General features: G+C 37.7%; 2 protein-coding genes across 6 annotated transcripts in view; one reads left to right on the top strand and one right to left on the bottom strand.

Moving 5' to 3' along the window:
* casd1 (CAS1 domain containing 1) overlaps positions 1-10,426 on the top strand; it is a 95,115-nt gene extending 84,689 nt beyond the window's left edge. For all 3 annotated transcript variants that reach the window (XM_052015829.1, XM_052015831.1, XM_052015830.1), the window contains one exon: positions 142-10,426. In XM_052015829.1, coding sequence (XP_051871789.1) covers positions 142-405 — 264 coding nt within the window. In that variant the 3' untranslated portion in view covers positions 406-10,426. The remainder of the gene's footprint in view (positions 1-141) is intronic.
* A 1,412-nt stretch (positions 10,427-11,838) lies between these two features.
* sgce (sarcoglycan, epsilon) overlaps positions 11,839-18,081 on the bottom strand; it is a 49,177-nt gene continuing 42,934 nt past the window's right edge. For all 3 annotated transcript variants that reach the window (XM_052016102.1, XM_052016101.1, XM_052016100.1), the window contains 3 exons: positions 16,535-16,726; positions 14,648-14,691; positions 11,839-12,195 (listed from right to left, as the gene is read on the bottom strand). In XM_052016102.1, coding sequence (XP_051872062.1) covers positions 12,179-12,195; positions 14,648-14,691; positions 16,535-16,726 — 253 coding nt within the window. In that variant the 3' untranslated portion in view covers positions 11,839-12,178. The remainder of the gene's footprint in view (positions 12,196-14,647; positions 14,692-16,534; positions 16,727-18,081) is intronic.

An 18,081-nucleotide genomic window follows, 5' to 3' on the forward strand; every position in this document is an offset into this window, starting at 1 on the left:
TCATTAATACAGTTAAGCAGGTTGGTATCAGCAGACTAAAATAAAGATTACAGAATGTTGGTCTTGTTTAATAATATTGAACTCTTTGCATACTATATCACCATGATATTGCATTACACCTTGAATCCATTTCTTTTCCAGCTCTTCATATGCCAATATCACATCTGGCTTGCGGCAGATACCAAAGGAATCCTTGTACTCATTCCAGGCAGCCCAGTGCTTAATATTATTGTCAGCACTTTCATCTTTGTTCTGGTTGCTCATGAAATCTCACAGATCACAAATGATCTTGTACAAATAACCATTCCCAAAGATAACTACGTTGCACTGAAAAGACTGTTGTATGTAGGTATTTTTTTATTTGGGATTCTCATATTGTCATCTTTCGAACAAGTGAACAAATAACTGAAATAATAACTAATTTTGATCTTCATATTTAATGAAGTGACCTCAGTTTGTGGAGAAAAGAGCATAAATAAGTGCAACACTGTGAAATTCAACACAGCATCAAATCTGGAAAAAGTAGTTGCTGCATATGTACATAATGTTTAAAAATGTTTGGCTATATTGTGATTATTTGAAAGTGACTTTTATAACAATGGCATGACTGACTACTGAAAATGTGGCATTTCTTGAAATGCTATCTCATGTGATTTTCTTTCTGGATGTACTGTATTTCAAAGGCAGATATTAGGTGGTTAAAGCAGCATTCTGCTTCTGTGATTTTTACTTCATTTCTACATCAGGTTTTCCATATTTTCACTTTTTTAAATTGCAATTATTCCAGTTTTATGAAGGAAATATTTTACAGCTATCTGCTTAAATTTGATCGTAAAATACCTACAGATAATATTCTATAGAATTCAGTACAGCTGTATTTATTAAAGATCTTAACATTCTCATGATGAACACTTGAAATGTTTTACCTTTTATGGATTGGTGGTGGAAATGAAGTCAGCACATTATTCATTATAGATGCAACAGTGGCAAAATTAGAGGTTGAACATTTATTTGTTCTTCATGTTCCAGAGGCTTGTGGTTTTTCTACTCAGTTTGGTGTTGCATTGTTGGTAAATCAGGATGGGCTAAAATTACACCCACTGGCCGCAGTTAATTTTTAGTCTTGTGGAATGGATGATAGTTGACTTGTCAAGACATGACATGAAGTGACTGAAGCAGTGGCTTAATTAAGGACCGTTGCGTAGTGTACAAGTGACCAACTATTTGTAAGTTAAGATCGTATGATTGAATCATCAGTTTCAATGTTTGTGATCTTTTCAACTTGTTAATGATTAATTCTGTTTTGAGATTATTGAGAATTATAAAGAACCATAGCAACAATGTGCTACAATTTGGTTTATGGGTAAAATTTAAAACAACAGGATAAATGTATGTGCTACAATGTAGACTTATTTTAGCAGGGGTAAGAAAGGAGGGGGCAGAAGGACAGGTGAGGAATTTTATTACATAATTATGACTTCTTCATAACTTTCATATTAGATTTGAACTACACTGCATAATTCACTTGCTCTCTGGCCGGACTGAAATATGTGTATATACAAAAAGAATTGTGATTTTAAAATACCTTACAGACCTTGATTAGTGTTGATAAACGATTTGTATTCTTATAGAATACAGTTCTTTTGTTTCTTTCTAGTAAGCATCAGGTGACATGTAAATACCATAATCTTTAATGTATTTGTTTTCACTAGCTTTGTGTTCACGTGACGAATATGCTGAAAATAGATATGAGCTTCTTGTGATGACCTGGGTGCTATAAATCATTATTAATGCTGTCTTTGAAATCATGGTAATGTTTAAAAAAATACTTTACCTGGCTTGATTCAAGCTCACATTTATAAAGCCTGCAGTATACGATTTTCTTTAAAAACTGTCTTCTGCACATTGTCGCTTTTGAATCTCAGCTTTTCTGTGTATTTCACTGCAGATAGTCTGATATCAGACACTATTTTTTGAACTAGACATGCCAAAACTCAATTGGTCTTAAAGTACAACTTTAACAATTGAGTTTTAAAGAATTTGGTTGCTTTATTGGTTCTATTTTAACCTGTTTTTGCTCAAGGGTGATTGAAAATGGGTAAGACAAGAATCAGCAGTAATCAAAGTAGCTTTCTAAATTCTAATTCATTGGAATTAAAAATTAAATATTTTATCTTTTGTTCAATGAAATCTCAGGTTCCCTCCCTGCAGTTACTAAGCGGTCAAAGCCATAGCTGGTCCATCAGAGACAGTTGAGTGTATAGTGAGATAGCTGATTTGGGCTAAATACTCTGCTTTGTCTACAGTTGAAAAGTGTGCATGTGATTATATTCTGCTTAAGTGCTCTCTACAGTTGAATACTTTGCCATCATTAGTATCAAATGATGCATGGTGTTCTGGCCAGGAACTCTGCTCCAGCACTTACAATTATTTTTTTTTGAAGGGGGTAAACCAGGTGTTGAATTGGGGAAAAAAGTTACCACAGTGCAGCCAAATTTCTAGTATTATATCTGCACTATTATTGTTATTGCCACAGTTACTTCAGCTTTATTTATTTTATTAAATTGCTATTTTTATTAATTGTTCTGAAAATCAGAAAAATCAAAGGAGTAAATTTTGCACTAAGACTCAGTTTATGATGTTTCCCTAACTGCACATGCTTTCCAAAATATGTGGCTTGTGGATGATTTCTGTGCTCCATATCCATTATAACCAGAAGTGGGATGATTTTTATGAGGCATTTGTGTTTTATTGAATTTAGTTTAAAATGATTTGGCTGAAGAAGTAACTGCATTTAATTAGATTTCTGCCTCTTATAAGTACCTGCAGTTACAAAATTTACTATAATACCAAAAGCATAATACCAAATGTATACTTAATGGTTTTTATTGCACTTGGGAACATCGCTTCAATATTACCATTCACATTTGGAGTTATGTTTTGGAAATTGAGCATATTTTGTAATATTAAAATATATTTTTGAGATTTTTGCACTGTGACCCCAAGCTCAATGGGGTTATAAATGTTTAACTTTCTACGAAATAACTTAGTGCTAATTATTTTTTTCAAATAAAGCTTTGTTTTCATTTAAAATTCTTACATTTGTGACAGATTTCCAGGGTGGTGTGAAAATTTGTTTGTGTTAAATTATATTTTGTAATTCTTTTATCTATGAATTGTTTACAGTTATTTTGCAGCTTTCTAAATTTGCTTGTGATGAAATATTTTTTGCCCTTTTCAAATTGAATTAGTGCTGTAGAGGTGAAATATCATTCAATGATGTTTGCTCTTATGCTTCTACAAATGGAGAATTTCACATGCATTAATGGTTGAAGACAGTTTTTCATTTTTATTTAACTTTACAAAATACTTGATTGGTTATGCTAAGCATAAATAAATTTATTTCTGGCTTAAGCTGATTGGAGCATACATACTATTTAAAGCATCTTTCATAGCATGTTCATCTTTTCTCATAAATTGAGATGGCAGTATGGTGTTTAGTATTTTGCTTGGCCCCCAGAAATTGATATGTGGATCTTGCGCTAAAATAAATTCCCTATTTTTTCTAAGGCTAGTTGCTGGAGACAGCTGGCAAGGGCCTATGTGGTCTATTGGCTATGAATAATGTAATCTGGTCATTTTGGATAGACCAGAGGGAGCCTCAACTCTTCTGCAAACCTTCTGACAGATGACAAAACTGTTAACTGGTTTAATGAAGCAAAACATTATTTTTCCTTTGGCTTTTTTAAAGCAGGTCTTGTTTTAAGAGGAGATTTAATATTAGCTGTGGAGTCAAGAGAGTTTTCTTATTTATCTGAATTTCAATGGAAACTGGGTAGATCTTTGTTTTATTTAGGTAGTCCATTGTTGCATTCAGTCCTCCACCAAATGTAATCTCAAGCACATTATTTTTCTCCCAAATGTCTGCATGTTCATGCAAAGTTCATAACTGGCACAATGTTGCATTGTGTTTTTGGCTAGATTTATTATAGATAATGCTAAAATTGTGCACAAAGTATATTCTGCTTTAATGCACAATGCCAATCAAAAGAGCACTCCATTAAGGCAATGTATTAACCTTTTAAAGAACAATAGAGTAGGTTTTTGACCATGGTGACTATGCAGAATAAGTGGTTTACATAAATTAACAGTTTACATTATGTTTGAGTAGTGCCTCTAAGTTATTGAAATAGATTCTGAAGTTAATAAGCCAGGTTACTGTTGTTCAACACTCAGTTGCAGAAATTTGAAAAATTGGAGCAATTGAGATATATTGTAGTTGGATTTAATCATTTTAAGATAAAACCAGTATGGTTCATCATGACTGAAGTAATCAGATTGAATACAAATGTGTACAGGCTATATTTCTTTTCACAGAAAAATTGAAAGGGATCTCAATAGATGCAAATTCAAAATGTCAGTGTTAAACAGTCCAAACGAAAGCAGAAAATGCACAACTTTGCATACATTTTAAAACTAAAGCATTCTGGTTTGCTGTTTACTGCTACCCTGCAGAGCACTAATTTTTAGTGTTCTTGGTCCTCTAGTCCAAACACATCTGCTCAAGATGCTGTGCCAGATGCTGCCCTGCCCTGTGCTATTGCAACCCCAGCAACGAATCACCCAATGACTGTCTGCCATCAGACAAGGCTGAGGCGAGATGTGTCGCTCAAGGCTGCATGCACATGCTGACAGACTGCCCCGATCCTACAGTCCTAATCACCTATTGGATGTGATGGAAGCTGCTGCCTCTCCCTCTTGTTTGGCTACACTGCACTCTCTAGCCCAAATATTTCTACATGGTAACAAGTTCAATAGTGGTTGCTGGCCATTGAGCTCATTACCAGAGAGATCTCCAGGCTGGGAAGAATTGTTCAGGCAACAAAGTGAGGGGATGGTAGCAGCTTTCATCACGTCCAACAGCTGGTGATAAGAGCAACCCTAGCTGCATGTGTCACTCCCTGAAGCAGGTGCGCTGCTTATCGCAGCCCAACCAACACCAGCCTCTCCATACGAGTTGTGGATTGATTCCTTGTTGAATTTGCACCAGGTTCTTCAGTGCAGTAGTACTATCAGTATCACACCTTTCTGTATGTAATGCTATAATGATTCTTTTAGTGCTAGTTCCATTAACATTCTGGAAATGTACTCTGCGAGCCAAGTACTAGTATATTAGAGTAATTCAGGAATTACTGAATTACTGTAAGTTGTTTACAGATCCTACAAATTAGGTAATCATGGGTATTTTAATAAATGATAAAGTAATAAATAATAAAGATCAACTTTAAGTCTGGAGCTTGGCAAAGCCATACATGATCTAGAACAGTACAGCACAGGAACAGGCCCTTTGGCCCATAATGTTGTGCCAAACTAATTAAGCTACTGACACCTAATGAAACTAATCCATTCTGCCTGCACATGGTCCATATCCCTCCATTCTCTGCATATTCATGTGCCTATCCAAGAGTCTCTTAAATGCCTCTATGTTATCTGCCTCCACCACCACTCCTGGCAGTGCATTCCAGGGACCCACCACTGCGGGGGTCAAAAAATTCCTTTTAACTTCCCCCTCTCACCTTAAATGCATGCCCTCTAGTACTAGACTTTTTGACCCTGGGGGAAAAGATACCAGCTCTCTATCTATGCCTTTCATAATTTTATAAAATTCTGTCCGGTGTCCCTTCATCCTCTGCTGCTCCAGAGAAAACAACGCAAGTTTGTCCAACCTTGGCATGTGCCCCCTAATCCTGGCAGCACCCTGGTACTTTTGCACCCTTTCCAAAGCTTACACATCCTTCCTGTAATGGGGCAACCAGAATTGAATGTAGTACTCCAGATGCAGCCTAACCAAAGTTTTATAAAGCTATCACATAACTTCCTGATTCTTGAACTCAGTGCCTCGACTAGTAAAGGCAAGTATGCTATATGCCTTCTTTACCACTCTATCAATTTGTGCAGCCACGTTCAGGGAGCTATGGACTTCGACCCCAAGATCCCTCTGCGCATCAATGCTGTTATATGAGTCCTGCCATTAACTGTGTACTTTCCCTTTGCATTTGAGCTCCCAAAGTGCAATACCTCACACTTGGCCAGATTAAACTCCATCGCCCATATTTCCAACTGATTTATATCTTGCTGTATCCTTTGGCAACCTTCTACACCATCCACAATGCCACCAATCTTTGTTTGTGATGTATATAAATGGCTTGGATGAAAACGCAGATGGGTGGGTTAGTAAGCTTGTAGATAATACAGAGATCCTGGTATGGACCCCTGTGGAACACCACTAGTCACGGACCTCCGGCCAGAATAAGACCCATGGATGAGCCTACCATGAGGGACCTTGTCAAATTCTTTAGTAAAATCTATATAGGCAATATCTACTGCTCTACCTTCAATCACCTTTGTCACCTCTTCAAAAAAACTCATTTGTAATATGACCTGTCCTGTACAAGGCCATGCTGACTGTCCCTAATTAGGCCATGTTTTTCCAAATTCTTATAAATCCTATCCCTATGAATCCTCTCCAATAGCTTTCCTACCACTGACATGAGACTCACCAGTCTGATTTCCAGGATTATCCCTATTTCCCTTCTTGAACAACAGAACAACATTAGATCCTTGCCAGTCCTCTGGGACCTTGTCTGTGACCAGAGGGGATTCAAAAATCTTGGACAAGGCCCCAAGCAAACTCATCTCTTGCCTCTTAATAAACTGGGGTATATCCCATCAGGCCCTGGGGATTTATCTACCTTAACATTCTTCAAGATACCCAACACCACCTCTTCCTTTATCTCAAAACCCTAGTATATTATGCTGCACACTGATCTATCTTCTTGTCCTTCTCCTTGGTGAATACTGTTGCAAAGTACTCATTTAGGACCTCACCCACATCCTCCACCTCCAAGCATGTTCCCTCCTTTATCCTTGAGTGGTCCGACCCTCTCCCTAGTTATCCTCTTGCTCTTGACGTATGTATAGAATGGCATGGGATTCTCTTTAATCCTACTTAGCAAGGAGTTTTCATGGCCCTTCCTGGCTCTCCTAATTCCCTCCTTGAGTTCTTTTCTGGCTTCTTTATAACCCTCGATGGCTCTTTGATTTTAGCTTCCCAAACCTTACATATGTTTCCTTTTTATTCTTGTCTAAATTCACCACCTCTCTCATCATCCAAGATTCCCTTACCTTGAGTGCATCCTTGTCCATCCCTCCTTACTGGAACATACTGGTCCCGTACTCTGTGCAGCTGGTCTTTAAACAACCTCCACATGTCAGATGTGGACTTGCCCAAAAGCAGCTGTTCCCAATTAACTCTCCCTAGCTCCTACCTAATACTTTCCACAAGGTCCATATTTATCCTTATTCATAGCCATCTTAAAACTTGAGTTCTGATCACTGTTTCCTAAATTTTCCCCCAATACAAGGTCCAGTATAGTCCCTCCTCCAGTTAGACTATCCCAATACTGTTCTAAGAAACTCTTGGATGCAGCTAACAAATTTTACCCTGTCTAACCCTCTTGCACTAAGGTGATCACAGTCTATATTGGGGAAGTTGAAGTCACCCACTAAACCTGCTTTTGCACCTTTCCCTAATCTGCCTGCATATCTGTTCTTCAATGTCCCACTGGCAATTGGTGGGGGTGGGGGGGAGGGGTGGGGTTGTGGTCTGTAGTATAATCCCATCAGAGTAATTGCACCTTTCTTGATACTGTCCCTGATTAATAGCTCAACTCCTCCCCCTCTTTTACCTCCCCCTCTCTCTTCTAAAACATTGAAACCCTGGAAGATTAAGGAGCCAGTCCTGTCCCTCAACCAAGTCTCTAATGGCCACAACAACATAGTTCCATGTATTGATCCATGCTCCAAGTTCACCTCTCTTGCCCTTAATGCATTTTATTACTGTAAATATACATATTAAACCCTTCCTTTCCATCTTGCTCCTACCTGTCCTTTCTTACAGAATTACTGGCCATGACATCTACCTTCCCTCTATTCAATTCTGTATCAACCCCCAAAACATCTTGTAATTGTTTGTTCATTTGTATGTTTAACATTGCTTTGTAAACAAATAAATTCCTTGGGAATGGGAAATATGCAGTACAAGTTTATATATCACTTTTGTGTCACATTACTGATCCAGAAACAATAACTACTGCATTAGTTTTAATTTAAATGCCTTAGTTATATTATGACTTAATATGGACTGTAAATTAACATGGTAATGTAGAAATTGTCAAAAGACTGAAAGCATTGGAGCAAATACTTTAAAAATGCAACAAATGGATCAAAATTAATTAGTAAAGCTGTCTTTGCAGATTGAATTTCAACTCAAGCTATTTAGGCAGCAAAGGCAATCTTAAATTCACATTAAGATTAACTCTTTTCAAAGGAAGTTCCTTATTTTTAATTTGTTCAATGATAGAGATGTAAATGGATGAAGTAAATTTTCTTTGAATGCTAAATCCATAGATTACAGACTCGCTTAGAATTGCAACTGACCTGCTCTCCCAGGCAATTGTAAAGCTGAGTTAAAGTTTAACTGGTGCCATTTTAAGATAATGGTTGGATTACTTTGGCAACTTGCCGGCAGCTATGTAAAAGAACCAGTGACTGACTGCAGAGTGCAGCACCTATGAAAGATGAAGCTATCTGCTTCTGCCTGCCCTAGGTCTTACCATCACATTGTGCCTGGCCACTTATCTTTACGTCAGCCATAAGTGATGTGCAGACCCATTCCCTTGATTAGGGGCACTGATTATCTTAAGATAGTTTTTAAATCTTTTAACTAAAAACAACCAATAATTTATTTCAATGTACACTTGTGCTTCATTTTTTTTTAAAACTAGTTCCAAATAACTGATCACGAGTGGAAATAGAGAAAAGGTTTTCTATTAGTTCACACGTGAGGCCTTGCCTTTTGTGGTCACTGTACCCCATGTGGGCAGGCACCAGAAGCAGAACCTTAAGAGCCACATGCCCACAGTAATGAGGCTAATGTAGGCAGCAACCATGAGAGACACTAGAATCAGCTCATTATGTTATCTGCTTTTCCCTTCCATAGCTAAGCACGTTAGGGATATGTTATCACTTTACAAGAGTAGTAATTGAGATGTGTGATCTAATAGGACCATGATTTCAAATCTCACCATGACAGCTGACGAATTTAAATTCAATTCATCCAGGAAAAAAAACTGAAGTTATTTGTAAGCGCGACTATGAAACTACTAGATTAGTGAACAGATGGATTTTTACAATGAAAGTTAGAAAATTCTATCCCTGCCTCAGCTCATCTGCTGAAACCCTCAAGCCTTATTTACCCGTGGACTTAAACTATTGTATTACAGACAAAGCAGCCCATCCAAAAGTGTAAAGTTAAGATTATTCAAAATTCTGCTCCTATCTGAACTCTCAGCAAGCCCCATCTACCCATGATCACTGGCCCACATTAGTTGCTAGAAAACTTCACTTTTAAAATTCACATTATGTTTTAAAATCCCTTGCTCCTTTCTTCCTCTAATCTCTTCCAATCTTACAACTCTTCAGGGTCCAAACTCTTCTATTTCTGGCTCCTTGATCATTCCTGATCCTGGGCCCACCAGGGATGGAGTGATTAAATTCTGGAATTCCCTACCTGAAACCTCTCTACTTCTCCATTAAGATACTACTTAAAACCACTTGACCAAGCTTTTGATAATGTATCTTAAATTTTGTGGTTTAGATCAAGTTTTCTTTGATAATGCTCACATGGGTGTTTAGGGCACTTTGCAAGTCAAGTACAAGTCATTGCCTCATGATTTGCAAGCCATGGTATTTTTGAAAGAGGGGTCCCAATTAAAAATAAAAATAACCAGTGCCAAATGAGGCTTTGACATATGCTAACAAATCTGTGTGCAGCAAGTGATGCCCAGGGAAATTCCTTGTTTCTGAATCTGAGTGTGGCTGCTCTGTATGATGCACTGTTACAATACTTTGTATTCCTGTGATAACATATTGCTGTTCTTTGTTGAAATTGAGAAAGTGTCAGGTATCTGGATAGTTTTTGTCCTTTTAAAAGTAATAATGGGAAGGCATAACATTGTTGTAGTTAGTGTTCCAGTTCAACTGAAGTATGCTGGTTATACATAGAACAATTTAGACATGTATCAACTGTTGTTACTGTGTCTGAATGTAATTTTAATTTTTCTTCCAGTTTAAACCTAAGATGTATCAAATACAGATCTGTAAATGTGCCAACTTCAGATTTGGCCTTAGTCCTTCATTATTTGAATCTGAATTAGCATGAAAAGTAAAAACATGCCTAAATATATTGTACACCTAATATGTTTCATTATCTGTTTGCACTTGAACTATGAAGAATGTTCACTCATGCCTTGTAAAAAAAAATCTTTTTTTGGAATGCTTTAGAAGTTGCATCATAAAGCTCTTGTGCAAAACAGTGTTGGGGCTTGTTTCTTTTAAAATAGAATGCATCATAGCAAATTAGTTAAACGACTGAGTCTTAAATAAAGGCAATTTTTCATTATAGATTCTCATCCTCACCTTTATGAAATGGGACTGCACAAGGTGCTGCACCCTCGAGTCCAGATGTGTAATTCTATCTGGTCAAAATAGTACCAGAGCCTAGGAGATCCTCTTTTCAGTAAGCCTCTTGGTATTACTATTACCATGGTTCAGTTCTGTTAAACTCCTAATTCTTCTGGCAGTAGATACCCACTATCCAAAGCCCATGTTTCAATGCTACCCTCTAATGCAGAGCCCCACAAAGTCCAGGACATCCACCAATATTGTCTATTCTATCAGTGGCCTGTTACAGGGGATCCATACCTGCATTCTTAGCTTGCCTATCACAATTGACCAGAAATACAAGCATCCCATATTTGGACCAGATTGAAGGCCGTGCATGTTACCAGCAACTTGTGCAATATTAAGGGACAGGCACTTTGGACTGGCTTAGAATTTTTTTTAAAGCATTGAAAGTAACACACTAAACTAACCAGTGCTGATTAGTACACTGAATTTTTCAAAGTTACGAACCTCCATTCCTTAACCCTTTGTGAAATCTGAGATCTTCCTCATGGGTAAATTTTAATCTTCCTCTTTGTTCAGCTCCGATGAAGGACAAACATTGTAAAATGGCAAAGCCTGTCTTTTTCTCAAAGCAAAAAAAAACTGCAGTTGGCAGAAATTTGAGGGAAAACAAATGCTGGAGAAACTCAAGTAGTGAAGGCAAAATTCCAGGTCAATGAGACATTTGTGATGACAGGTCAACAACATAAAATATTAACTGTTCCTTTTTCCACACATGCTAATTGAATTGCATTGCCTCATTTTTTGTATCTCTACCAAGAACAATCTGTTTTGTAGTATATGCATTTTTTTTTAATTTAGTAGAAATTTACCTTTGAGACTTGAGACCTTCAAGGACTTGAACCATTTTGTCCTGTACCCTCTTCACTTCTTTGTCTCCTTAAAGCATTCTATCCTCTTTTTATCAAATCTTCCAGACCTGGAGAAGGCATGTACTGCTGAATAAAAAAGGTAAGTGAAATATCATGCAAGGGTGACATACCTAGTGGTCATTTACCTCACAAAATGTGCTTTTGATTTCTCAGTTGAAGATATTTCTCACTGCTCCTAAACTGGCCAAGAGAGATTATCTGGTTGCTGCAGATCATGGAGGATCATGGTGCTTAGTTTCAACACAATTGAACGGGTGGTCATAGGGACAAATACTAATTCATCAGTGGTAGCTGGTATGTTCATGGCAAGTTAACACTGTGGCTATGGGAGAGAGATGGTGTGAGATGCAAAGGAAAAACTTAAAACAGTGCAGAAACATATATTGCAATGCTATTTATTAATGGCACAATGTTGCTCATTGCTTTGGACATTAGGCAAGTCATGACAATTTTCTTCTATCTGCAATACAAACTTTGCTAGCAAAATTAAATAAAATTAAATTGCTTGTATAATTCATGTGCAAAAAGCAAATACTGCATTTTTTAATGCTGGAATAAGATGTATAAAATATTTGATGTGCAGTGACAGTGTAGATTCAAAGTAATACACATTAGCGCACAGTAAAAACAGATCACGCATTTGCTCAGTATACAGAAGAGTAACAACCTTCTAAAGTGGAATCTGATATCAGGTAAATGCTTCATTCAGTTTTCCTTCCTCAGGTTTGCCATTTATCTATTTAAAGAGAGAATCATTAATTAAATATGAAACCCACAATAGCACAAGTTAACAAACAGCAGGTTTACTCACTCCATTGCTACCATCACTGAGCTCCAGAGCTGCAACACACAGCCTGGGTGCTGACACTCTTGCTTTTTTTTTGTTTTACTTGCTCAGGTTGGGCAAATTCTTAATTACTGAGCTGGTCAGACTTCTTGCAAAATGATCGCAATGTTAGTTCCAATGGCGAAATTACAAGCAGAACATTTAACAAAAACCTGACATCTTATTGAAGTTGTCAGAATATCTAGTAGTGACTCCAGTCTCATACCAACATAGTCAATTCTTGGCTGCTTCTGTTCTCAAGTTGAGTTTGTTTTCCCTTCCAAGGCCAGGCTTCCTTCAGAGCTTCCTGATCAACTGACTGCTCTTGTGCTCTATCACCCTTCTAAACTGATTCTTCATGGACAGATTACTGATTATTATGCCAGCTGTCAAAATGTTATAACTTTTCCCATTTTCACCTCTGGAACTCTCTTATTCTGAAAATGAGATTAGCACCATCTCACTTTGAAGTGCACATTCAGCTACAGGCAATGATAGAAGTCTTTGTTCCAAGAGGGCTGAAGTAGAAAAGGAAGCCATTCTGCAGTTAATTAAGGTTTTGGACAAACTAGAGGACCCAATACAGTTTTGGCTCCTAGAAATGGCCTGATTACCTGAGAGGGTTTCAATGAAGTCTATTTACCAAATTGATTCTTGCGTTGCCCTTTGAGTAGAGTAAATAGAATGGATTTATACACAGATGTAAGAGACTATGATCTGGAAATGTATGGAATTTTAAGTGTTTAACTATAGATGCTGAGAAACTATTTAATCCAAGGAGAAGGTGTAAACCATTTAGATTAGAAATCACTGAAGATTGTGAATTTCTGGAATTCTTTATTCCACAGGGTGCTCCAAGTACCTTCAAGACCAAGATTGGTAGACTCTTAGGCACTAAAGCAACTCAGGGTTGGGAGAAAGCATCAGAAAGTGGAAATAACATAGAAGTTCAACTATAATCTTATTGAATGGTCCTTTAAGGACCAAATCACATTCTCCTGCTCCCACTTCAACTGATATTCCACAAACCTGTCCAGCTTTAACATAAATCTTCACTATCTGTAACCTGTGATTTGATTTTCTTTTAAAAAAAAACAAACAAGTTTAAAAACGTTAAGAAAAATGGTTGGGCTGAATTTTGACACTGTGGAGCCACACATACTGATGCTACAGTAAAGATTTTAAATAAGTCTTTGGCAGAATATAAAATAAGGGATTCATTTTTCATTGACTAGATCATGGAATGCTTTAATAAGATGTTAAGATGCAAGGCTGGGAAAACAGAGTAGCTCTCTCCAGTTAGAAAGATAGCACTGGTATAGCTTGGGAGTGAAATCACTTCTTTCTGTGCCGTACTTTCCCTCTTTCTAGACTCTCCAGCTAGGAGAAATGGCTTCTCAGCAGCTTGACCATTCCAATTAATATTCATAAGCCATGACATCATATTCATGTAGCAGCTTTCAAAATCTTGGGCAATCCTAATGCTCTACAGTTAAGTATTTTCAGAAATCGTAATCACCACCTTTATACAGCAAACAATTTAGGATAAGTCTTGTGACACTTCCAAGGGGGGAATAGTGAAGCTGGGTATTGCCAGTGTACAGGCAAAACCTGATGTGATTTTGAAGAATTTTACTGAGGGATAGCATTTAGGAAACAGGTTGAAACATGTAATGATATTGAATTATTTACTACCCCTTATTGAAACAAAAATATCCAGAGTATTCACTGTTAAAATTAAACAAATTACTATGGAAGCATGCAAATGAAGTTTGCATGCCAAAATGTTTTGGTTCACACCTTCTATTTTGTAGATGGTGTTCTGCTTTGATAGTTTTTTGTTTACAATAATACCAGAAATATACTTCTGAATAAAATGCTTAAAATTTACATAGGTTCATACTTGCCTCAAATTGCAGAAATGTCGACATACAAAATTCTCCTCCAATCAGGAAAGCAAAAATGGAGGAAAAGATTTGATTATGGATTAAGGATTTAACATTTTGTTTTCAAAGTCTGTTCACACTTTGACAAGAAAATAAGAATCTGCTGCAAAGTGGCAATTGCCTTTGTTCTGGTTTTATGAAGACGCACAAATGGAATGAATGTTTACTACATCATCAGGTAAAATATGTGATTGAAGGGTTCTTTTCCTCTGTATTCTGATTTAACCACTCTTACCCAACAAACATTGGCTAAGCCAGGGCGTTTTGATTTAATAACATCAATAATACCAATGGTTACACAATAATATTCAGAAGGATTCTTTGTTTCTAGTTCTCCTTCAATTAAGTTGCATGGTAATCAATGTGATAGTGGTTTGAACAGGTAATGGCTGGCGAGACAGATGTTGGATACTGACCTGCACCTTGCTGCTGGGGCAGCTGTGTCTGTAATGGGTGATTCCTGCAGGACAAGAGACAACTTCATTAGATATGACTGAATTAGATTCTGCATAGGGGATGAATAACAACTTCTAGTTCCCACTCCAAACCTTAGTGTTTCTTGGTTTTACAAATCATTCACTAACACACTGAAGGAAATCAATTGCCACACCATGACTCAAAGCAAAGGTCATAAAATAAAACAATTGATCTACTTCAGTCAAGCATATTAACTAGCCCTGTCAAAAATACAAAGTTAAATCCATAAAGGGGAATAGAGATATAAGGTTTCCCCCCCCCCCCCCACCAACTACTGGTTCATTGATAACTAAGATTAAGTAGCTAAAACAAAGTTTTGTTCTTTCCTTGAGAACAAAGGATATCATCTATTTCCCCATTTCCTTGGTTCCCATTGAGACCTGCCTTCCCCCATACCTGCACGATTTACAGTCTCCATTTTCAAGATGAAGCATGTCTAATCACTAAAATACAACCTGAATGAAAATTTGCACTCTGATTTTTTCTTCCCTTCTGCTAATAATTTTCACACCCCTCTGGATCCACCTTTTGTTGCTTTACATCCCAATTTTATTTCACATTTGCCTTGTACCATATAATCTCTCTTGCATTGCACCCAATTATAGAACAAGTTTTTGCTCCCCTCTTTCCCTGCCTGAACCTGTCACATTTAAAACTCTTTCCAGTCCTGATGGCATGAAACATTCGAGGAAGTTAAAGTCACTGCCTGACCTACTGAGTAGTTCTGGCATAACCAGTTATTTTTTTTCCATTTCCCTGGTCTGTGCTCAGACCATCCCTGTGCGGTAAGAGGGAGAAAATACTTTAGCTGCATCTGTGGTTCTGTACAATAGTTGCTCTGTACAATGGTAATTCAATCTGCTGGTGAGTCCATCTGTACAATCTATTTTCATGTCATCAAAAAGCCATACCAATCTTTGAACAAATCTTAAATTTAAGATTTAATCCACACCATTAGTGCCATGTATTTATATCTTAAAAGTAAATGGTCAACCAGATTGGAGAGATTAGAGTAATTAGGGAATTCTAGGAGCAAAAAAAAACAAACCACTGGAGAAACTCAGTAGGTCAGGCAGTATTTGTGGAGGCAGAGGGATGGTCGACATTTTGGGTCAAGGCCCTGCATCGAGACCGAAGAGTGCAGAGGGGAGATAGGCAGTATAGAGAGGTGCAAGAGTCTCCACCCATCACCTTCCAGCCTCCATTTCTACCTCCACCCTCCCCTCCACCAGCTCTATTGGCCCCCTTTCTTCTTTTTCCTTATCTGTCTCTACCTCTCTCCATCTGCCACCTCCCAACTCCACCCCTCCCCCTCTACCACCTGGTTCCACCCATCACCTGGCAGCCCCTGCCTCACCCCTCCCAACATTGGCTATGTTTCCTCTACCATCTCAGCCCTGATGTAGGGCCTCAACCCAAAACGTCGACCATCCCTCTGCCTCCAACAGACGCCGCCTGACCCACTGAGCTCCTCCGGCAGTTGGTTTTTTGCTCCAGATTCCAGCATCTGCAGTCTCTTGTGTCTCCAGGCAAGTTTAGGGGTATGATAGGCGAGGGGAATCCAGCAGTTATGTCAAGAAGAGGCTGTGTGGTTCTACTTGGTGCATAACACCCAGACATACAAATGTCAAACAATAGCTGCAAAGAAATGGATGTATAAATTGGAGTCCATTGATTAATATTCCTAAACAGAAGCACACAAGTAATTTATACAAAACCTGTTTTTCAAGTGCAAAGAAATACAAATATTCCACTCTATGTATCACTTGCAATGAAGACAAAAAAATCTACTTTATCTAATAATGTGCTATTAAGTAAGCACTCACTGTTGTGTCTGCATGAGTGGCATGTTGGAGGTGTCACAGTTGTCTGAATGGTGAAGGGGTGGCATGATCTCACCAGTTACTGGATTAAACACTGGCAGTGTGGAGAGAGGCCAAGCTGCTTCCCGGTTCTTTGACATGTTTCGAAGCTCCTTAGTTGACTTCTGGATGGAGCTGTGATGAACCAACTGGATGCTGAAGAAACATGTGAAAATAGAAGTGAAAAGATTATATGTAAACTTTTGAACTTGTTCATTAAAAATACTCAAGATTGCTCATTATTCTGTCTTTGGAAATTAGCTTCTGAATTCGTGTCAACATTGCAAAATGTTATATTTTAATGGAAAATTATGAACTACAACAAAGAAATCAAATGCAAACTAGTCATAATCAGTGACAATAGAATATAGTTGCATAGCAGTATTACATATTTGTAATAAACTCTTGTGTCTGTTTTTGACACAGAAATCAGCCTAATCAAAAAAGGCAAGCTGTCTAGCTAGGTCAGAAACTGGACAGAGTAAAACTGTGGTTCAGCAGGTTCTTGCTAGTATAATCTTTGTTTTTAACCTTACAGTAATCCCCAATTCAGCCCTCAATTTGTTGCTTTGGTTCTGTGTCTGAGACCCAGAGGGTTTGAATTTGAAATAAAATTGTATATTCTATTTTTCTGAAGTGGTTTCTACCTTCTGAAAGCTTGCATGGGAGTTAAAACATAACTAGACATTCACAGAAGTGCAAAGATGAGTCATTTGGATTTTTACCATGTTTAAAATTGAAGCCACAATTCTCATTCAAGCCAGGCTGGAAATTGCTAGAACTAGGTTTTAAATGTGCATTTTGAATTAGTCTTCATTTATACAACATACTAAAGATACTGAGCCAGATTTTCTTTAGAGGAGGATGTATTAGATATCTTAGAGAGCTTAAAGGTGGATAAAATAACCCTAGAGTCTGATGAGATGTATCCCTTGGTACTATGGGAGGCAAGAGAGGAGATTTTGGGGGCTTAGACAGATTTTTAAATCTTTGCTAGTCACAGGGGAAATGCTGGATGATTGAGGGTTGGAAAAATGTGGTATCTTTATTCAAGGACAGCAGGGATAAACCAGGAAATTACAGACCTCCTGAGTCCAATGGCAGGGAGGTTATTGGAATAAAAAAAATCTGAGGGTCAGGATTAATCTGCACTTGAAAAAGATGAGGACTAATCAAAGATAGTCTGCGTTGGCTTTGTTAAAGAGAGATCTTTTCTGACCAATCTGATTGAAATTTTTTGAAGAGGCAGCAAAGCATATAAAGGAGGGCAGTACAGTTGATGAAGTCTATGTGGACTTCACTTAGGCCTTTGACAGATACATGGGTTCTGAGGAGAAAGGTAGATTAGGTAGCAGGTATCAGGTGGGGTGGAAACATGCAGAGACTAGGACCTAGACTGCCAAATATATAGCTGCCACCAGTCAGATGAAGGATGCACAAGAGGCCAAAATTAGTGGTACAAAAATCTTCCTGGAAAGTATTAAAGCTGAAAAAAGTTTTATTATGGCTAT

This window comes from Pristis pectinata, chromosome 5 (genome assembly GCF_009764475.1).
Source record: "Pristis pectinata isolate sPriPec2 chromosome 5, sPriPec2.1.pri, whole genome shotgun sequence".
Classification (NCBI taxonomy): Eukaryota; Metazoa; Chordata; class Chondrichthyes; order Rhinopristiformes; family Pristidae; genus Pristis; species Pristis pectinata.